The 23,531-nt window shown below is 41.2% G+C and overlaps 1 protein-coding gene across 7 annotated transcripts in view; it reads left to right on the plus strand.

Annotated features, from left to right (window-relative positions):
* NPHP3 (nephrocystin 3) overlaps nt 1-23,531 on the plus strand; it is a 174,403-nt gene that overhangs the window by 132,139 nt on the left and 18,733 nt on the right. For 2 of the 7 annotated variants that reach the window (XM_058181002.1, XM_058181004.1), the window contains 4 exons: nt 4,228-4,303; nt 4,997-5,124; nt 12,427-12,667; nt 15,835-15,960. In XM_058181002.1, coding sequence (XP_058036985.1) covers nt 4,228-4,303; nt 4,997-5,124; nt 12,427-12,667; nt 15,835-15,960 — 571 coding nt within the window. Of the gene's footprint in view, nt 1-4,227; nt 4,304-4,996; nt 5,125-12,426; nt 12,668-14,895; nt 15,116-15,834; nt 15,961-23,531 lie in introns of those variants that run through there. The other 5 variants (XM_058181006.1, XM_058181007.1, XM_058181003.1 and 2 more) reach the window with 5 other exon arrangements.

Genomic DNA, 23,531 nt, shown 5'->3' on the forward strand with positions numbered 1-23,531 from the left:
AGGTACAATGGCTATGCAAGATATAATTTTGCCCAATAATTGAGAAAGGAGCAGTAAGGGAACCCATGGACGGGATCTGACTTCTTGTACAGTGGTTCGGATGCTGGACAGATGCTCCTTGGAGAGAAATACCTACAACGCAGGTCTGAGTTTTGATCCGTGCTCTGAGGTGGACTAGGGAGGTGGAAGGAATGAGATGACTTTTCTCCCAATTCACGGTGAAACCGTGATTTTGAAGGGATTGAATTGTAAATTGGAGGTCCAGAGACGCTTGATGATGAGATGACGACATGATCAAGATGTCATTGAGATAGCACAAGAGACATATTGGCTGTGCCCTCAGGTGTGCCACCACCACATCTAAAAGCTTTGTGAACGTCCTCAGGGCAGATGATAGACCGAAAGGCATTGCGCAGTATTGAAAATGAGTCCCTGCATAACAAAACCTGAGATATCTTCGGTGCGATGGTCTGATGGGCACGTGGAGATAGGCTTCCCTGAGATCTATAGATGTTAATAGATCTCCTTTTCATATACAGCCCAGGATTGTGTGTAGGGAGTGCATTTTGAAACGCTTGTATTTTATATGCACATTCAGCCTCTTTAAATTGAGTATGGCCCTGCTGCCTCCCGACTTCTTTTGTACCAGAAAAAGAATCGAATAGAAGCTGAACCCTTGGTGTTGAAGGGGCACTGGTTCGATCGCTTGAATGGATAAAAGGTGTTGGATTTCGGCTTCTATTAGAGACCTTTTGATGGTATCTCTGGGTACTGAGCCTTGAATGAATCTTTTTGGAGGTTTGGAATTGAACTGCAAGGTAAGACCGAGTGAAACAGTTTGTAAAGCCCAGGTGTCGGTGGTGGTTCTTTGCCAGGCGGAGGTAAAGTGGAACAGGTGATCTCCAATGGAGTCTTCCTTGGAACAGTCACCTGGTTCATCTGTAAGGACGTTGTCCCGAACCTCGAAAGGGACATCTGGCCTGTGGCTGACGAAAACGGTCTTGAAATGTCTACCTGTCCAGGGATTTATCTGCGGGCTGAGTAAAAGATCTTTGATATATCAGATTCTGGAATCTTTACGTTGTAGTTTGAAAGGACTGCCTGTGGAAAGGAAAGTAGGACTGTCTATCTGATCTTCGGTATACTTGCAGAAGCACCTTCTTTTTGTCCTTTCTTTCTATCAGGACAGGTTCCAGAGCTTCTCCAAAGAGAGAGCCTCCTTTGAATGGTTCAGCAGCCAGTTGCCATTTCAACTTCATGTCTGCTTGCCAATGTCTTAGCCATAGAAGGCGTTGGGAAGTAATATTGGACGCCAGGGCTCGAGAGGCAAATTTAGCAGAAGAGAGAGTAGCGTCTGCAGAATATTCGGCTGCTGCTATTACTTTGTTTATATCTTGATTAAGCCTTATGTCGTCAGGCGATGTTCAGAATTGCATCTGTCGAAGCCAGATAAGTGATGTTCTTACAAAAAAAGACGCTGCTGTGGCAGACCATATGGCCCATGCAGCTGCGTGATGTGTTTTGTGGGTAGCAAGTTCAGCCCTGCAATCCTCGGCTTTCAGACCGTCAATGGAATCAGAAGGAAGGATATTGGATGAAGCCAAACTTGCCATAGGAGTATCCACAGTGGGCAATTTTAGCAGATCTTCCAGTTCCTGCTCCACCATATACATCCTTCTGTCCATATGGCTAGGATTGGCAATGGATCCTGGTTGATTCCATTGGTGTTGGATCACATCAATGAAAAGTCGAAGCGAATGAATGATCTCTTTCTCCGTGACAGGTTCAGTGAACAGAAGAGCTATAGAATCTTGAGGATCCGAAGATTCCCGTTGTTGTTTAATAAGGGCCCCCATGTTGGCAGTCGTTTTAGCTTTATAAAAACTAAAGGGAAGGAAATAGATCATGTCGAAAAAGACCTGCAGAAGATGGTTTGTCCTGCCTTGTCCTCTCATCATCTGAGAGGTTAAATTCAGTCATTTTGTCCTCATAAAGATAGGACAAATCTGAATGTTGAGAAATGGACGGAGAATAAGTCTGTGACTTGGCATCCTCACCAGCACGGCCCAAATCTGTATTGAGTCCAGATTGAAGTTCCCTCGGTAGAGGAGGATGAAAAATGCTTTGTTGAATGAGGGCAGCATCAATACTCTTAGAAATGGTCTGGGTAAGCATGTCACACATTTCTTGTGACAGAAAAATACTTGTGCCTTCTTCTGGACAGAGCCCTGCCACGGTAGGCGTAAATGTGGCAGAGCCACAGGAAGATCTGCCTGTCTGCAAAGAACCCGCATCAGACTTGTGCTTCAGAAGGAGGAACTGGGTTCAACTCTTACATGACCTGTGTATCAGGTGGAGCATTAGGTGACCAATCAGCCTGTTCATTGTGAATGGTTCGGTCCTTATTTGAAGATTTTTTGTTAGATTGATCAGATGTCAAACTCCTTTTAGCAATGTTAAACTGTTTTTCCAAGGCACGTTGACATCTTTGAGCATCGTTCTCTGATACAACAGACATAGAGGCTGATCTAGAGGGGTGAAGCCTAGAGTGTTTGACTCTGGAACGAGACCTCCCTGAGACCTTGCTAGTGGAAGAATCACAAGATGAAGAGCGACTGTGGTCAGCCATAGTTAATAGAATTTGAATAATTCAGACTAGTATACAGTATGTGTCACACAGGAGCAGCTGATAAAAGATAGCAAATAATGGAGCCCAAAATGGAAAGACTGACACCACGGTCAAGAATCACCAAATAAGACGATCTTTGGGTTTGTCTAGAATTAAAATATATGCCGGGCAACAGATACCACAACTGCACAAACGCTCACAGCAAATTGGGAATTTAGGGATCCGACACCACGGCCCTTTACCCAGATGTCAATGTATGCAAAATCTATGAAAAGGTTCTTAAAGCGTCTGTTGCTCCTGACAGGTCAAATTGAGTGCCAAACTGACACCACAGTTCGTTAAGCGCCAGAACAAAAGACAGTACCTGAGGAGATCAAACTTGGCACTGAACCAATCACTTTGGTTCCTATAGCACACAAACTGCAGCCGCAGAAATATAAAGGAAATCCATGGTTAAAGAGCCGGCACCACGGCCCTATAGCCACCAATCACTTGTCAAACCTCGTTGAATCGTTGAGGTGATGGCAGATGCTGTCATGTGCCACAACTGTTATGACAGGTAGACCTGGCAAGATAGGAGAGGCGTGGGAGTCACGCACCAGACTCAAACCTCTAATTAACTGCCAATGAACAATCAGACTGTTTGGGGGGGCACTTTAAAAAGCGTTGGCATTTCCCCTTAAGAAATTGCGGACTTAAGGCAGAAGCGCGGAGCTGACACCATGAGCCCCTTTGCGCTTTGAAAAGTACAGAGAAAACGGCGCAGAGCTGACACCACAGCTCCCAGCGTGCCTGACCGACCATAAAACAAAAAAGGAATTGAGTGATTAAATAATAAGCGCGGAACTGACACCACGACCCCCTGCGCGCTGAATAAACATCAGAAAACGGCGCAGAGCTAACACCAAAGCTCCTAGTGCAAAATTCACTAGTGCTAGCCGACCGCAAAATTCACAACAGAGAAATCTTCTAAAAAGCCAATAATCTGCAGCCTACTACTTGGACTCTCACGCTGCACACCCACAAAGAACTTCAGGTAAGCACAAGGTTCCTTCACAGCTAATACAGTATTTACATGAAAGCTACATATTGTCCTGGGTGTCTACATTGTGCCAGATTTCTGTGGGCTATTAATGAGGGAACAACTGAAAGAAGAAAACATAAAGATTAAATTAGAAGAGAAAGGTTTATGTATATGTTGATGCCTACAGCAATATTCTAAAGAAGATTTATACAGTCCTATGTATTTATTTATTATTTATTTATTTATTTAATCGTATTTATATACCGTCCTATCTCCCGAAGGACTCAGGGCGGTTCACAGGCACTTAAAAAACTCAAAACACATAAATACAATATAAAACAATTAAAAAACTTATTCTATAAGCCCGTTAATTAAAATGTAAGAATAAAAGCCAATTAAAACCCATAAATTTAAAATCTAGCTCAGTCCTGTAGGGAGGACCTCTCCATTTGTTGACTTTTATTGGAACCAATACCCATTACATCCTGAAAAATGATGATCTTCTAAATATATTCTACTATTAAAACTTCTGTTGATCTACCACTGTCATTATTAATTGAATTTTTCATTTTAGATTTGAACAGGCTGAACATCTTAGGAAGAAATCCTTCAAGATTCAGCAAAAAACTGCAAGACAGAAAGGCAGTCTGGTAAATACTATACAGTCTTCACTGTATAGTGTTCAGTGTCTTTATATAAGCAATGACTGTTGGCTTGAGTCATCATTTTTAGAAAAATGGCAAAGTTGTTCTCAAATTAGACTGGCATTCTTGTTAGTATGTATTCATTTACATGGTTTTGGCGATTGCAGTAAATTAATTCAAATGTCATTTATGAATACAACTTGAAAGTTTTATATCAGATTTAGCTATATTAAATTTCCATATCAAAATAGATTGTTTTGATTCCTTTTTCTCAAAAGATTTTAAAAAATCAGAAGTATTTTTATAATTCTGAAAAAATGTCTAGCAGTACTGTCATTCCTACTTATTTCTCTTTCTCCCCCCTTTTTTTTTTGTTTTTAAGATTTTTCATGCAAATAGTCTCTTTCTTTCTCTGTCTCTGTCTCTGTCTCTCTCTATCTCATCTAAATGGATAGGTAATTTGGGGGATATATTTATATACTTTATAATATAATTTAAGCTTCCTCTTTTCTTGCTTTAAAATATAGCAAGAAACTAGAGAGGATCTGTTGTACAGTTGTTAGTAATGCATGCATTTTTTTGTGGAACAATCCATATTCAGATTCTGTAATGGATTCTGCAGGTTGACAAGCATGTTTCCCTTTGGTTTTACTATTGGACATTAGAATATCAAGGCAATATTTTCTTCGTTTGGTTTAGTATGGATTTGCTCTTCTTCGTCAACGATCTTTGCAGCTGGAAGAGCTGACTTTAGGTAAAGATACCTCAGATAATGCTCGTACACTTAATGAGCTTGGAGTTCTCTACTATCTTCAGAATAATCTGGAGTAAGTAATAACCAGGTGACAACTGATACATCTTAAGTTGAAGGGTTTTTTGGAAGCTAACTAACTAGAATAGTTGCATTAATTCTCTGCAACAATTCCATTTCTGGGAGTAGTGATATTGAATAGCTTCTTAATAAATATATTAAGAATATTAAATGAATATTTTCTACTTGCTTAAAGGATAGAAAATTAATGCAATTAAAATGAATGACCTTTTTGTTTACATTAACTCATTACCTTTGTAATAAAAAAACATGAAATGTTAAGTTTATCAAAGTCTCAAAGGAAAACTTGATATTCATTTGCCAGTACAAAGCATGATATTAAAGACAGCTTTATTTTTATGGCGGTCCCTATATCGTATGAATTTAAAATAGTTTGGCCAATCACATTTTCTAGATGACTCCAGAATTGGAGTTCAGACATGTTATGTTCAGGATGTGTGTGTATATTAATTTAATTTAATTTAATTTTACACTGCTCATCTTGCTGTTTGATTATTATTTATAGTTTTTTTCTGATAAGAAAATCTTAACAACTGACCAAGCAGATCAGATCTCTATCTGTAATTTATGGAAAGGAAAATAACTATTTTTATTATTAAACCATACTTGTCTCAATTTATACAGATATTAAATTAAAAAGAGTGATTTACTCCTAATAATAATCAGATACATAAAACTTAATAAGTCAAAACTAAGCCTAGTAGTAAATAGTGTGATTTTCTAGGAATATGTTATTTTTCAACTGGAATGTGACATGACTTAATTATTATCTTATTTGAATAATTATTAATTATTTGAGGATGAGGGCTGATCTGACCTGTATGACTGAGCCACTGAAGGGAGGGCCCCCCTCTCTGAAATATGCCCTCTTAGGTTTGGAGTGTGGCATTAGCCACAACTCCAAGGCAGGGATGGTGATATGACTATCATTATATGCATGTTTCTGGTAGCCTCTAGGGCACAGGTGTCAAACTCGCCACATCACATTACATACCTGGCTCCCTGCGGCGTGACAGCAGCCCTGCCCGAACTGCTGGGGATGATAGCCGAGCTGGCAGTTGATACCTCCAGACTTATGGTTATGGGGGATTTCAACCTGCCATCGCTGGGTGAGTCATCTACTGCAGTTTGGGAGTTCATGGCTTCCCTCACGGCCTTGGACCTGAACCAGTTAGTTGATGATCTCACTCACATTGGGGGAAACACGCTGGATTTAATCTTTGTCTCTGGACAGTAGCTGAATGATCTGGAATTAAGGGATTTAGTCACTCTACCCTTGTCATGGTCGGATCATTCTCTAATTCGGTTGGACGTTTGAACCGCCAACCCGCACCGCAGGGAGACGGAACTGACACGTTGGTTCCGTCCCAGGCCCCTGATGGACCCGGAGAGGTTTCTGATGGAGCTTAGGCCACTTCCTGAGGACCTAGCCCACGACTCAGCTGAAGAACTCGTCGTTGCCTGGGAAAGGACGGCGGGGGGGGCCTTGGACCACGTCGTGCCTTTGCGGCCTCTGACCCGGCGCCGATCTCGACTGGCTCCTTGGTATTCCAAGGAGCTGAGAGAGATGAAGCACCGGAAAAGACGCCTAGAGAGTGGTTGGAGGGCCAGCTGTTCCGAACCTGATCAAACACTAGTAAGGTCTCATATTCAGACCTATCTAGTGGCGATAAGAGCGGTGAAGCGGGAATATTTCTCCGCTCTTATTGCGTCAGCAGATAACTGCCCAGCAGCCTTGTTTAGGGTGACCCGCTCCCTTCTTACTCAGGGAGCTAGGGAAGATCCCTTGCAAGGCCGTGCTAAGGACTTTGGAAAATATCTGCAGATAAAATCGCTCAGATTTGGGATGGGATGGACACAAATTGGGTAGTTTCGGATGGGATGACGGAGGTGGGTCTTGAGGCTGCCATCTGGGAGGAGTTTGACACTGTGGCTCCCAAGGATATGGACAGGATACTGAGGAGGCTGAATGCAACCACATGTTTATTGGACCCATGTCCCTCCTGGTTGGTACTGGCCACACAGGAGGTTACACGAGGCTGGCTTCAGGGAATTGTTAACGCTTCTCTGAGGGAGGGTGTCTTCCCTACAGCCTTGAAAGAGGCTGTGGTGAGACCCCTCCTCAAGAAGCCCTCCCTGGATCCAGCTGTTTTATCGAACTACCGTCCGTTTGTTTTGTGGTGAAGGTTGTTGAGAGTGTGGTAGCGCATCAGCTCCCTCAGTACCTGGATGAAACTGTCTATCTGGACCCGTTCCAGTATGGTTTCCGGCCTGGGTACAGCACAGAGACGGCTTTGGTCGCATTGGTGGATGATCTCTGGAGGGCCCGGGACAGGGGTTGTTCCTCTGCCCTGGTCCTATTAGATCTCTCAGTGGCTTTTGATATCATCGACCATGGTATCTTGCTGCGTCGGCTGGAGGGGTTAGGAGTAGGGGGCACCGTTTTTCGGTGGGTCTCCTCCTTCCTCTCTGACCGGTTGCAGACGGTGTTGGCAGGGTGGCAGAGATCAACTGCGAGGCGCCTCTTGTGTGGGGTGCCTCAGGGGTTTGTTCTCTCACCTCTCCTGTTCAACATCTATATGAAGCCGCTGGGCGAGATCATCCGTGGTTTTGGGGTGCGGTGTCATCTGTACGCTGATGATACACAGCTGTACATTTCCACCCCTAACCACCCCAGTGAAGTTGGCAAAGTGATGTCCCGGTGTCTGGAGGCTGTGCGGATCTGGATGGGAAAAAACAGGCTCCGACACAACCCCGCCAAGACCGAGTGGCTGTGGATGCCGGCATCCCGGTATAATCAGCTGATGCCATCGCTGACTGTGGGGGACGAATCATTGGCCCCCACAGAGAGGGTCCCCAATCTGGGCGTCCTTCTGGATGCACGGCTGTTGTTGGAAGAACATATGACGACCGTCGCCAGAGGAGCTTTTTATCAGGTTCGCCTGATACGCCAGTTGTGTCCCTTCTTAGACCGGGATTCCTTATACACAGTCACTCATGCCCTCGTCACCTCCCGTCTGTACTATTGCAATGCTCTCTACATGGGGCTTCCCTTGAAGAGCACCCGAAGGCTCCAACTGGTTCAGAATGCGGCTGCGCGGGTGATAGAGGGAGCGACTCGTTGCTCCCATATAACACATCTCCTGTGCAGGCTGCACTGGCTTCCGGTGGTCTTTCGGGTGCAATTCAGGGTGTTAGTTACCATCTTTAAAGCGCTCCATGGCATAGGACCGGGTTATTTACGAGACCGCCTGCTGCTACCAGTGACCTCCCATCGACCAGTGCGCTCCCATAGGGAGGGTCTCCTCAGGGTGCCATCGGCCAGACAATGTCCGCTAGCGACACCCAGGGGGAGGGCCTTCTCTGTGGGGACACCAACCCTCTGGAACGAGCTACCACCAGGTATCCGCCAACTCCCTGATCTCCGGACCTTTCGACGCGAGCTGAAAACATTTCTTTCCATCACGCAGGACTGGCCTAATGGTTTTTTAAATGGGGTTTTTATGGGTTTTATAGTGTTTAGCCAACCTTAAATTTTCTCTTTTTAAACTGGTTTTAATTTTTGTATCAATTGTTTTATTTTGGCTGTAAACCGCCCTGAGTCCTTTGGGAGAAGGTTGGTATAGAAATTTAAACAATAAATAAAAATAAATAAATAAATCACGCTGCCATTACTTGACGTTTCATGAAGTTTTTCCCATTCATAGAGCTGGGGTGGGCGTGGCCTTGCGTGACACATCCAGCCTGCAGGCTGCCAGTTTTGACACCTCTGCTCTAGGGCATTATTGGTTGAAGGACCCTGTTTGTGAGACTAGGCCTTAGGGATCAGTTGAGATTGCTGTTCACTTACCTCCTCACTTCAAAGTGCCCCTGAAGACCACTCAGAAGCAATATCTGGTTCAGAAAGCAGCAGCATAGGTGTGGTGGGACTTCTGGATTTGTGGATATAATGCATCATTTGTGTGAATTGGGAACTTACAGTATGTCACAGAAGTGAGTACACCCCGTCATATTTTGTAAATATTTAAGTATATCTTTTCATGTGACAACACTGAAGAAATAGCAGTTGGCTACAATGTAAAGTAGTGAGTATACAACTTGTATAATGGTGTAAATGTGCTATCCCTCAAAATAACGCAACATACAGCCATTAATGTCTAAATTGGTGGCAAAAAAGTGAGTACACCCCTAAGCAATACTCTCCAAATGGGGCCCAAAGTGTAAATATTTTGTGGCTACCATTATTTTCCAGCACTGCTTTAACCCTCTTGGGCATAAGGTCACTAGAGCTTCACAGGTTGCCACTGGAGTCCTCTTCCACTCCTCCATGACAACGTCATGGAGCTGGTGGATGTTAGAGACCTTGCGCACCTCCACCTTCCCTTTCAGGATGCATACAGATGCTCAATAGGGATTAGGTCTGGAAACAAGCTTGGCCAGTCCATCACCTTTACCTTCAGCTTAGCTGAAGGCAGTGGTCATTTTGGAGATGTGTTTGGGGTCATTATCATGTTGGAATACTGCCCTGCAGCCCAGTCTCCGAAGGGAGGGGATCATGGTCTGCTTCAGTATGTCACAGGGCATTCATGGTGCCCTCAATGAACTGTAGGTCTCCAGTGCTGGCAGCACTCATGCAGCCCAGACCATGATATTTCCACCAGCATGCTTGACTGTAGGCAAAACACACTTGTCTTTGTACTCTTCACCTGGTTGCCGCCAAATACGCTTTGCACCATTTGAACCAAATAGATTTATCTTGGTCTCATTGGACCACAAGATATGGTTCCAGGAATCTATGTCCTTAGTCTGCTTGTCTGCAGCAAACCATTTGTGGACTTTCTTGTGCATCATCTTTAGAAGAGGCTTTCTTCTGGGACTTCAGCCCTGCAGACCAATTTGATGCAGCATGCGGAGTATGGTCTGAGCACTGACAGGCTGACCCCTTTCCCACCCCTTCAACCTCTGCAGCAATGCTAGCAGCACTCATACATCTATTTCACAAAGCCAAACTCTGGATATGACACTGAGCACAGGCACTAAACTTCTTTGGTCGACCATGGCGAGGAATGTTTGAGTGTGTTCAGTTCCCGATTGTTTCGGTCGCACCACGAGGGTAGTCATTTGACCTCCCGTCTGTATGTGGATTCATCATTATCTCGAATGAGACCGATCACTGTTGTGTCATCTGCGAACTTCAGTAGTTTAACAGATGGATCGTTGGAGATGCAGTCATTGGTATAGAGAGAGAAGAAAAGTGGGGAGAGCACACAGCCTTGGGGGAGGGCCCTGTGCTAATTGTACAGGTATCTGATGTGATTCTGCTTAGCTTCACCTGCTGCTTCCTGTTTGTTAAGAAGCTTGTGATCCACTTACAAGTCTGTTCAGGTACCTGTAGCTGGTTTAGCTTAGTTAGAAGACTGTCTGGGATGTTGGTATTGAATGCTGAACTAAAGTCTACAAAGAAGACCCTTGCATAGGTCTTTGGAGATTCAAGATGTTATAGGATGTAGTGCAGAGCCATATTAACAGCATCATCTGTTGATCTATTTGCTCGGTATGCAAATTGCAAGGGGTCTAACAGTGGATCCGTGATGGTTTTCAAGTGGGGCAGCACTAGCCTTTCAAAGGTTTTCATGACTACAGATGTTAAAGCAACTGGCCTGTAGTCATTCAGTTCCTTGATGGTGGGCTTCTTCGGCATGGGGATGATGGTAGAGCATTTGAAGCAAGAAGGAACATAGCACATCTCTAGTGATTTATTGAAGATATGGGTGAAGATGGGGGCCAATTGGTCAGCACAGACTTTTAAGCAAGAAGGAGTTATCTTGTCTGGGCCTGGAACTTTTCCTGGCTTTTCCTGACTTTTGTCTCTTAAATAGGTCCTGCACTTTCTTTTCTGTGATCACTAGGGGTTGTGAACCCAATGGGATGGGGTCAATTGTAGGAGCTTGGCTGTTGTTGGTGTTTCTGAGATGGGGGTTGTGGAGATAGGTGGCTGTAGTTTCCTTTCAAACCTGCAGTAAAACTCATTCGGGTCATCTGCCAGTTGTTGATTTCCTTCAGCCTGGAAGGAGGCTTGCCGTAGCTGATGATATTTTTAAGAGTTTTCCACATGTTTGCTGGTTCATTTGTTGAGAACTGATTCTTTAGCTTTTCAGAGTAGCTTCTTTTTGCTGCTCTGATCTCCCTTTTTAGTACATTTCTTTTTTGTAGGCTTCCTCTTTGGAATGATGTAGCTGCTTAACTTTAGGTGTGAACCATGGTTTGTTATTATTGTATATTCGCAAGTTCCTTGTCGGTACACATAGGTCTTCACAGAAGCTGACATATGATGTTACAGTATCTGTGAGTTCATCCAGGTCTGCAGAGGCATCTTCAAAAATATTCCAATCAGTGCAGTCAAAGCGGGCCTGTAGCTTTAATTTTGCCTCCTCAGTCCAGGTCTTCACTGATTTAATTGTTGGTTTTGTGGTTTTAAGTCTTTGCCTGTAAGCAGGTACAAGGTGAATCATGCAATGATCAGAGTGTCCTACAGCTGCTCATGGTAAAGACCGATAAGCATCTTTTAGTGTTGTGTAGCAATGGTCTAAAGTATTCTTGCCTCTAGTTGGACAATTGACATGCTGAAAGTATTTTGGTAGCTCTTTCCTTAAGTTTGCCTTGTTTAGATCTCCCAAAATAATGACCAGTGAATTGGGGTATTTGGCTTCAGCCTCCATATACTTAAATATTTACAAAATGTGAAGGGGTGTACTTACTTCTGTGATATACCGTAGATCCCCATTTACTTTGCAATTAAATGTGCTAATTGTCATTTTTAAAGCTTTACATGACACGGACTAAATTATTTGTGGGACCATCTAGCCCTGATAGGGTAAGCACATTCCAAGTCTGTTCCCTAAAATGTTGCTTGGAAGATGCTTTTCCATGACCCCTGCCTTGTGGAAAGTATCTGGCATGGGTTTTTAGCTTTCTGGAATTTAGCTTTATTGAGACCTTCATGACCTATATCTAGTTATCTGTGACTGATTGTTGGGGAATTCCTAGGGATGACTGAAATGCCAGGTTTTTAGTTTGTATTATGGTTTTGTGAACAGAGTTGTGCTTTAAGACATGTAGCCATACAAGTCTTTTGAACAAAATAAATGAGTGAACAATAAATTGCAGTTATAACTAACTTGACTTCAGGGGATGAAGATTTCCATTAAAATAAATTAGCAACCTTTCTGTTTGTTAGTATTACTATGGTGGTGACATGACAATATACACTGATACTTATTTCTAAACTGGCTGATAGGACAGCAGAACTTTTCTTGAAACGCTCTTTGGAAATGAGAGAACGGGTTCTTGGAGCCAGTCACCCTGATTGTGCCCAGTCACTGAACAATTTAGCAGCTCTCAACAATGAAAAGAAAAACTATTACAAAGCAGAGGAATTGTATGAGCGAGCTTTAAACATCAGAAGACGAGCATTAGCACCTGACCATCCTTCTTTGGCTTACACTGTGAAACATCTAGCTGTGCTTTACAAAAAGCTGGTAAGTATTAATGTATAACATTATGGATACTCTAGAATTCAATGCCAGGAATTTATGATAATTGATCACCACTGGGTTGGATATTGACATTATTGCCCCAAGCTGGGAAGCAAAAGCTTATCTATATCTGGTTACGTACTTCTGTGCATTAAGTACACCAAAGTGTTCAAACTCAAATTTTATTTCAGAAAGATTATTCATTATACTTCGTCAGAACTATGAAAGCAGTTCATTCTCTCTCTCTCTGAGTCTATGTAGTTGTACATGCATGTCCATTTCTGTGTCTGTGTATGCACTTACAAACATAAATTTATGTACACATAAAAATTTAACAGTTTAATAGGGAAAAAATACTCAATTTGTTCATGGTGTTTTGAGAATTTCTGTGAAGGAACTCAAAAAATTCTCTGGCATTAAAAAAGTACACTAGACATGACAACAAAGAGATAGAGAAACTCTTGACTCTTCGTTGCTTTCTTAAACTATTCTTTTTGTAGCTGAATTGTGTGATAGCCTAACCATCCTTGATATAGTTAGGCTTGATAGCCTAACTAGTCTAACCATCCTTGAATTTTTTTCTTTTTTGATTGTTAATGTGCACCCTTTGTTTTTGGCCTTTCTCACCTTTATTATAATTGGAGATACAGGTCATGTAGCCTGTGGCAGGATATTATTGCAAGAAGCAACTAAGATAATGGTCCTGATACCACTGTAAATAGCCTACAGTCATGGCAAGACTCTGTTGGCAGCAAGTCTGTCATGAAGTAAGATCCAAATAATTCCAAGAGAAACAAAAATCCAAAATGGTTTTTCCTCCATGAATTTCCACATTCCTGAGGAACATGATAGAATTTGTCAGTGATGGTAAAAATTCCATCCCTGCCTCTGTAGATCTATAAGGTAATAGAAGCTTCTACAGAGCCTAAGCATGACTGCTGGGCAAGTAAGAACCAGGAAAGATAGCTCTCTGCCTCTCCCACTTGCAACTGTTCCTGCTGTCCAGAAAAAGCAGTTTGTTCCAGAATGCACTCGACCAGACTATAAGGCAACATGCCATAAGACAGCCCATGGTTTCTCTTTCTTACTTGGGAATCATGTGAACAGTTAAAAACATTCAGCTCTGAACAGCATTCTTGTTCATTCAGATTCTGCAGCATTCTCATTTTATCTTTGGTCACATTAGCCAATCAGACCCAAAAGTGCTTTTTCAAGAGGGAACGGGAGTTTCTGGTCTTTCATTGAGAAGGTGAAACTGTGCTTTCTGCAGGATGTTTTCTGCCCTGTATCCCTTCACTGTTGAGTATAGGCTGTTGCGGATGAGTCTGCTGTCTGCATCTCAAACTAAAATACAAATGGTTCCTGTAGTTTGCAATTTTTCTGGAAATCTGGTTTTTTGTTTTTTTTTGGTAAACATTTTTATTTTATAAACAAAAAAACATACAATACATAATCAATCATTCAGTGTATCATCTAGGTAGGTCTTTTGTGACTTCTTCTTACTCCTCCATTCTTCATCATTTCTTAATATTTTCCATTCATTTGTTATAACATTCTCCCCACATTATTCATTTATTATAACATTCTCCCCATATTTTTTATTTATTATTAATACATTTATCTATTTACCTTATGTATATCTCTTCTCTAACCAATAGTAAAATTGTCCCCATATTGTAAAATATTCCGATTCCTCTTGTTCTGTAATTATCAAAGTCAATCTATTCATTTCTGTACAATCTAATTTTTTTTAATTACTTCCCCCTTTGAAGGGATTTCCTCTGCTTTGCATCTTTGCGCAAATATTATCCTTGCTGCAGTTATTACATGTATAATCAAATATATATTTTCTTTACTAATTTTCTCTGGTAGGATACCCAAAAGGAACAGCTCTGGTTTTAATTCTGTGTGTGTTGTAGCATTTCTTCTAACCATGTTTTAATTCTAGTCCAATAATTTCTCGCTTCTGGACAAATCCACCACATATGATAATATGATTCTGGTATCTTATGGCATTTCCAACATTTAGCTGATTTATCTTTAAACATCTTCACCAATTTTTCCAGTGGCATATGCCACCTATAAAACATTTTATATTGGTTCTCTTTATATGATACGGACATTGTTAATTTGTAATTCCTTTCCCCTAATTGCTGCCATTTGTTTAGCTCAATTGAATATCCAAAATTTTTCGCCCAAGCTATCATTGTTTCTTTTACCTGTTCTTCTAGAAATCTGTTCATACTCCTGCACCAGAAAGTCCAGTTGCCTCTTGAAAAAGCACCTTTGGGACAACCATAACCTGGATGACTGAGAATCTCCATAGACATTTAGCCAATCAGACATAACCCCTCCATTAGGAAATACAAGTGGTGAGAGGCAGGATCCTTTGTGTTGAAATCAGACCAACTTTTGATGTGAATTTGGGGCCATAAAGAGGACAGGTTGGTCTACTTATGAGTTGGAAGAAAATGAAGTTGGGCTTCATCTTGTTATCTGAACTAGAACACTTTATACATTTTTTATCTGAAATTTTAATTCACATCCAGGAAAATGTTCCTGTTTCTGGATGCTACTTGGACAAACATCTACCTATTTTGTTTTGTATACAAGTTACCTGAATCAGTTACTCTGTGCTTGAAGTGTTTATAATTCAAACTGTTCTGCACATCCCTAGCAGATTGAGAAAGGCTGTTTAGTGTAGTGCAGTGGTTCTTAAACTAACCCAGTGATCCTGGACTGCTGTTTTATACAAATACCTTGGCAGCAACCCCAGCAATCCCAAAATAGATTCTCATTCAGAAAGAAGCAATTATGAATTGCTTCATTACCTCCAGAATATGCTTAAATTTTCCCCAGTTTAAGAAGCACCGGTCTGTTGGTTAAAACACTAGACTAAGAGCAGAGAAATATGAAATCTACTTCTATATGGAAGTCAACCAGATGAATTTGTGTCGAACACTCTGTTTCAGTCCTAGGAAAAGAACAGTTGCAAACCACTTCCATAAATGTTGCCTAAAACTGTGTGGACTTAGTCTTGGAGTATCACTAGTCCAGACTGACAGGAACAGACTGACAGGAAAAAAACACCCAGAATGTAAACTTCTCAATTTTGCAAAGTTTTTGTTTTGATGTACTTTTAGCTAACTCATGCTTGCTTTGTTTCCTAGGGAAAGCTTGATAGAGCTGTTCCTTTGTATGAGCTTGCTGTTGAAATCAGACAAAAATCCTTCGGTCCAAAACATCCAAGTGTGGCTACTGCTTTAGTAAATCTGGCAGTTCTTTATTGTCAAATGGTAGGCTTCCTTTCCTTAATTAAAACAAAAAGATAAAATGTATGATGATATATACTGTTTACTCTAAAACTCATATTTCAGGTACTCTGAAAAACACAGATTAGCAAATTTCATCAGCATGAAAATAGTAGTGAAAATATTTGAGACAAATTTAATTTGAGACAAATTGATACAAATACAGAAGTAGAATGTGCATCAACTCTTATACTTATTATATGAAAGATGACATCTAGGGTTTTTTCCCAGTCATATTTTTCCAGTCATATTTTTCCTTGTTGTTTTTTTAAAAAACACCTCTGAGGAAGGGCACATATACAGGAATGGGTTAGTGGCTAGCCAATCTGAGTTTCATCCTCATGGAGAAACTTAAACTTTTCTCCCTCAATCTGTCCTTCTCATTGCGAGATTTAAAAACCCAACCTCATAGAAAGTAATGCAGAGTCCATAATCTAATTAAAAAGTAGATTTATTATAAAGATATGTGTATATACATATATGTGTGTGTGTGTGTGTGTGTGTGTGTGTGTGTGTTTTCGTAGGTTTTCACGGGTATAGGTATGTAGATCTTGGCATATTCGGGTCTTTTCCCGTGTAAGGTTAAGAGTATCGGTGGCGTTCGATGAGGTCTCACTAATCATCTTCAGGCTGGTGCTTCCGGCTTAGAGCTTCTGTCGGCAAAGCGTGGTCGGAGCTGCCGTCTCTCTATAAATACTGGTGGGGAATGTTGCTGTGAGCAGGTTGGTTGGCTGTGTGGTTGCATCTTGATTGGTAGATGGAGTGGGTGTTTGCAGATTGGTCAAGGTGGGGAGTGTTGCTGTGAACGGGTTGGTTGGCTGTGTGGTTGCATCTTGATTGGTAGATGGAGTGGGTGTTTGCAGATTGGTCGGCTGCCTCGCAGCATCCTGTGTGGGTGTGGTCCTAGTCTTTTATTCCTGAGCTTTGGTGATATGGCCTCTGGAGTTCTGTGATGTGATGTCTTGAGTAAATGGCTGTGATGCAGCATCCCGGGCCCTGGTCTGGCTCCAAGTTCGAGGTATTGTTATGTGTTCCTGTCATGTGTTCCTGGCATGTGTCAGCTTGCTTTGCATGGGGATTGGAGGGGGCACAGCAGCAATCATCCAGAACCCAGACCATGCTGGCACCACTGGCTCTGATCCCCATGCAAAGCAAGCTGACACACGCCAGGAACACATGACAGGACCTCGGACTCGGAGCCAGGCCAGGGCCCGGGATACTGCATCACAGCCACAACACCAAAGCTCAGGAACAAAAGACTAGGACCACACCCACACAGGATGCTGCGAGGCAGCTGACCAATCTGCAAACGCCCACTCCATCTACCAATCAAGATGCAACCACACAGCCAACCAACCCGCTCACAGCAATACTCTCCACCTCGACCAATCTGCAAACACCCACCTATCAAGATGCAACCACACAGCCAACCAGCCTGCTCTCAGCAACACTCCCAACCTCCCCACCAGTATTTATAAAGAGACGGCAGCTCCAACCACGCTTTGCCCACAGAAGCTCGAAGCTGGAAGCACCAGCCTGAAGATGATGACTGAGACCTCATCGAAATGTCGCCAAGATACCCTCAACCTTACACGGGAAAAGACCCAAATATGCCAAGACCTACATGTATAACTAGCAGTTAAAAGGAAGAAACAGCTGCAATCACACATTGCTCCCAGAAGCACGAAGCTGAAGCCTGAAGATGACGAATGTGACTTCGTCGAAACGTCGCCAAGACACTTCCAATTTTACACGGGAGAAAACCCGAACAACCAAAGACCTATATATATATATATATATATATATATATATATATATATATATATATATATATATAATATGTGTGTGTGTGTGTGTGTGTGTGTGTGTGTGTTTTCTGAGGTTTTCGCGGGTCAGAGCACAAAATCAGAGCACAAAAAAACCCCATCCAATCAGAGCACAGCCAAGCTCCCATCCAATCAGTTCAAACCCCCACTAGCAGTTAAAAAGGAAGAAACAGCTGCAATCACACATTGCTCCCAGAAGCACGAAGCTGAAGTCTGAAGATGACGAATGAGACTTCGTCGAAATGTCGCCAAGATACCCTCAACCTTACACGGGAAAAGACCCAAATATGCCAAGACCTACATGTATAACTAGCAGTTAAAAGGAAGAAACAGCTGCAATCACACATTGCTCCCAGAAGCACGAAGCTGAAGCCTGAAGATGACGAATGTGACTTCGTCGAAACGTCGCCAAGACACTTCCAATTTTACACGGGAGAAAACCCGAACAACCAAAGACCTATATATATATATATATATATATAATGTGTATATATATATATATATATACATATATGTGTGTGTGTGTGTGTGTGTGTGTGTGTGTGTGTTTTCTGAGGTTTTCGCGGGTCAGAGCACAAAATCAGAGCACAAAAAAACCCCATCCAATCAGAGCACAGCCAAGCTCCCATCCAATCAGTTCAAACCCCCACTAGCAGTTAAAAAGGAAGAAACAGCTGCAATCACACATTGCTCCCAGAAGCACGAAGCTGAAGTCTGAAGATGACGAATGAGACTTCGTCGAAATGTCGCCAAGACACTTCCAATTTTACGCGGGAGAAAACCCGAATGACCAAAGAAAGACAGATGTATATATAGATATAGATATAGATATATAGATATATATGTATACATATATATATATATATATACACACATACATACATAATAAGCTTTTGCAAAAGGGTTCTCCCAAGAAAGACAGAGAATATCTTACAGGTCTGAATTTTAAATACATTTTCGAACAATCAGCAAAGCAATTAAAACGCCTCAAATGCCCCCTCTTATCATTGTTTATCAGTCATTACTTAAAGTTTTTGGCTTACTCAGCAACATATTCCTCAATTAGAAATACCCAATGGAAATATCCTACCCTCATGTCCTTATCAAAACAATTAATTGGAACATGTCAGCGTCCTTCCTACTATTAAATTAGCTTGGATTAGCCTGACCCAACTCAGAATGTCCTAACCAAGTTTATGGCCTTGTTTTCTCAGAAAGGACGTCATACATACTTCCTTATCTTAAAACCTTACACAGCTGGTTAGCTCAGGTCATGAGAAGAGTAAATATGGAGTCACTGAAGCTAAGTTCTTTTACGGGAATAGTTCTATTTCTCTCAATCCAGCCTTTCTTTTTTGATCCATCCTTATTCCTGTAAACCATCGTGTATGTTTTGTAACATAATATGTACTTTCTGTCTGCTTAATCTTTTTCCCTTTGCTTCATTCTTCCTTGGTTTAGTTACTCGATAACAATACTTACAACAATTACAGCATCCTGGTACACATTTGATACAAATACAGGAGATAAGACGTATGAGTATAATAGGCAACCAAGAGGTTAACAAATCCCATATTCCCTTAAAGACTGTATTTTCGGCTACATATGTTAAATGTGTAGTGATATTATGTAAAGCTTGTATTTTAGACTCAATAAATTGAGATCGATCAGCGATTTCAAAGCAACACATTCCTTGGAATTCCTTGTACCCATGTTCCATTTATAATAATATATAATCTATAGCCACACGGTTTTACAGAAGAGATTTCCTAATCTCTCCCATTTCATCAGCTAAAGCAGCAATGGCAGATGATATTTCATTTATACATTTTGCTAAAGCACAGGCAAGATGTCCTATTTGCCTATGGTTATATTGAGTAGCCACCAAGGGAAACATCCCTAAAAGTCCTGCTTGCACTTTGTTTAATATCACCACTTCATCACTGCCTCCTGCATCTTATGCCTCTTGTAGTGTAGCTCTTTTGCCCCATATATCTTTTTCTCCGGATGATCAAAGGGGTACTCCACTGGTGTTATAGGCTATTCCCCATCCAGGAAGAAACAGCAGTTAGGAATGGGTTAACTCCGAGGGGGCGTGGACAGTGTCACGGCGGTACAGCGTGGATTCTGGGGCTCCGGGAAAATGCTGATATCCCAGCTGAACAGGGGATCCCTAGTGGATCATAGCTGTCCCGTAGAGACAGGGAAGAATGGAGGTGCAGGCTGGTGCGAACAGGGAAGTTGCAAGTTCCCTGGAGTGCTGGCATTAGCCTCCAACTCAGCGGTGTGAAAAGACAGCCATTAGGAGCTGTCAAAAGCCGGGGCGGCCACATGGAAAATTTGAGCAGGAATGGTGATTGAACGGAGTATTGTTACCGGGTGAGTGATTGGCCAACTCACAGGTAAAAAGGAAACATTTTTAAAGCCTGAAAGAAGTCCCAACCTGAAATTAGCGGCTAATTGACACACAGGAATTCAAAGTGAAGGAAAACAAAAAACAAAGAGGAACTTTAAGATCAGAGCCCTAAAAGGAAAACGTTCCATCTGGATTTAAAATTGGACTTGGAAGAAATTAAAAGTAATAACAGAAAAAGAAAACTGAGCATTTTTTAATAACAAAAGGATTTAATTGAAGAGGAAGTAATTATGTTTGTGGATTAACAATTGACATTTTGTTTCTGGGGGATTTGTGAATTGGAGAGAGGCATCTGCTGCTGAAAAAAAAGCATCGCATTACTTAGACCACCGTGGGAAATGACTGGAGGAGTATTTGTTTAAACAGCTGGAGCACAATTTCAAAAAGGAGTTGAAAGAATAAAGACTCAAACTGGAACAGTTTAAATGAACATTTGAATTGGACATTATTTGGAAAGAAAAAAGAAAAAAGAGACATTATATGGACTTGAATTCAAATTATACATAAGCTAAAATAATAAATTCAAAAATCCTTTCTCTTTAAATTAATAAAATGGAGAGTTGGGAGTATGAGTATGAGGAACTAAGGGAGATGTTTCAAGTGGTGGAAGAATCATTTAAGGGAAATAAAGAAGTGGAGGACTGGTTAGAATGTAAAAAAAAAGGAAAAAGAATATGAGTGAGAAGCAAGAATACAATGTTGAAAAGGAAATAATTGAAGATAAAAACATAGATGATTACACTGGGATTGACAGTGACAGAATAAAAATGGATAGGGGGAAATATTTCTCAAAAAAGAAGAGAAGAGAAGGAAATGGGAGAAGATCAAGGAGGAAAATTAAAAGAGTAAAAATTAGAGAAAGGAGGCAGAAAGGAAAATACAATAATAATAATAATAATAAGATAAGAGAATGGGAGAAAGGGAGGAAAACATTAAGAAATGGAATTTTGGAGAGACCTAAAGAAAATGGTTAAAAGGGAAAAAAATGGATAGCAGAAAGGAAATTAAAACATCAATAGGTTGATTTAAGGGAAGGATATTAGTAGTAGAAACTGTGTGTAAGAAGTAAATTAGAAGAATATATAGATTATTGTAAAAGGGAAGTAAGAAAGGATGAAATGAAGTTATGTAAGAAGAAAAAAGAAAATATATACTGCTTAATGTAAAATGGAGAAGCAGATGAAATGTGAAAGAGAAAATGGGTTATATGTTTTGTTGTCTGAGGATGTATGGATTGGAAGTAACGATAGTGGATGGTAAAGAAATATGTTTTAAATATTGAAAAGAACAAAGAAATTAATTGAAATTAAGATATAAAACTGAAAAGTTAGTAAATGATATAAGTAAGGATGAAAAGAAATATATGCTAGGGAAAAAAAGGAAGAAGTATACTGTTTAAGAAAAATAGACCAGCAGATGAAATGTGAAAGATAGAATGGGTTATAGGTGAAAATAATCGAAAGTGAGATATAAAATTGAACAAAATTGAAATGTTAGTAAATGTATGTAAATGAAAAAGAAAAATAATTATTGAACAGGGAATAAGAATTTAAAGAAAATAAGAGGTGGAAGGTTGAACTAACTAAAAGGTTGTAAGGTAAAAATGGAATAAGTTGGAAGACATTGTTAATAATTAAAATATCTGAAGGGAATTCTGAGAAATATACTCAATAAATGGAAAAACTGGGGTTGTCTGGGCACCATAGTGAAAAATATTGAAATGAAAATGAATACAACAATAGAGAGAGATAAGAAGGAGAGAGATGGAAGAAAGGAGAGGAAGAAAAGGAGGGGAAATAAGAGTAGGAGAGAAGATTAGATTGGGTGGAAGTATGGAGGAGGGGGAGAAAGGAAAGGGAAGTTGAGAAGGAGTAGGAGAGGAGAGAAGAAAGTAGGAAGGATAAAAGAAGGGAGGGAGAGGAATGAAAAAGAGAAGAAAGATTGCTGTAAAACAAAAAAGATGAAACAGAAGAAAGGCAACCTTGAACATGTTTGAATATATCAGGATAAAAACTAAATTATCTAAAAAATAATGAAAGAGAATATATATTAGTAAAAATGAAGAAATTAGAACTTGAGAGCGAAAGACAATGTGGCTTATATAAACAAGCATAGAAATATTACTATATAATTAAAAATACGGAAAAAGAACACTGGCAGAAATTGTAACAAAGTAAAATGTATTTGGATATGTTAAGTTGTATAAGATATGATATGGCCAATACTCTGTTCATAAAATATGTGGGTGTGTGCGTGAGGAAAAAAATTGACTCCAAATAACCAAAAGGAATGGGTTAACTCTGTCTGTTAACTGCTTGGACTGAGTCTGTGAAATAGTTACGCCACCCTTCTTCCTGTTGCTTGCCAGCTTTTTAGACTCAGTCGAGCTGGATAGATGTTTTTCTGTGAGCTGTACATTCCTGATTGCCTTTTTTCCTAGGAAAAACAGGTTGGACATTCCTTTTATATTTTCTTTACCTTATCTTATTCCAGCGTGAAGGGCGATTCAGCCTGAGCCTGCTGAGGGCTGCGGGAATGGCATGAGGTCTCTCTGCTGAGTATCTCTGGGCAGTTCTCACAGGCTTTGCCTCGAACAGCTGACCTACAGGGAGATTCAAGGCTTTGATTTCCTTGCAAGGCAAAGGCAGCGCCCATAAGCTTGCTCCTTAGTGTTTGCCCAGTGAGTGTGTGGATAAGCACAGCTGAAAGCAGCTTCAGGCAGTGCCCACGAGCCTGGCTCCATAGCGCTGGCCTGTACTTCGCAGGGAGAGGTGAAGAGGAGCGTTGACCATTGTGGAGCCTTGCGCTTCTTGGTGGCCATTTTTTTCGGCTAATTTGTGCTGCGACTGCCCTTTTGGAGCCATGGAAGGCTGGGTGGCAAATTTTGAAATCCGCGTGGAGGCTTGGTGGCCATTTTGAGAGCCTTGTGGCGGCAGCCATTTTGAGACCTCGTGAAGAACATTTTGATTCAGCTGCAAGAAGGATCGGTGGCCATTTTGATTGCCTCTGAATGGGAGGTTCGGCATCAGATCCTCAGCTGCACGTTTCAGCTCAGGTAAGACCAATCCGAGGGAGATCCCTTGTGGGCGCCCTCTCTAGTTTCTTCAAAGACCTATGCAAGGGTCCACTTTTTAGACTTTAATTCAACATTCAATACCATCATCCCAGACACTCTTCTAACTAAGCTAAACCAGCCACAGATACCTAAACAGACTTATAAGTAAATCACAAGCTTCCTAGCAAACAGGAAGCAGCAGGTGAAGCTAAGCAGAATCATATCAGATACCTGTACAGTTAGCACAGGGTCCACCAAG

Source organism: Ahaetulla prasina, chromosome 4 (assembly GCF_028640845.1).
Source record: "Ahaetulla prasina isolate Xishuangbanna chromosome 4, ASM2864084v1, whole genome shotgun sequence".
In the NCBI taxonomy this organism is placed as follows: Eukaryota; Metazoa; Chordata; class Lepidosauria; order Squamata; family Colubridae; genus Ahaetulla; species Ahaetulla prasina.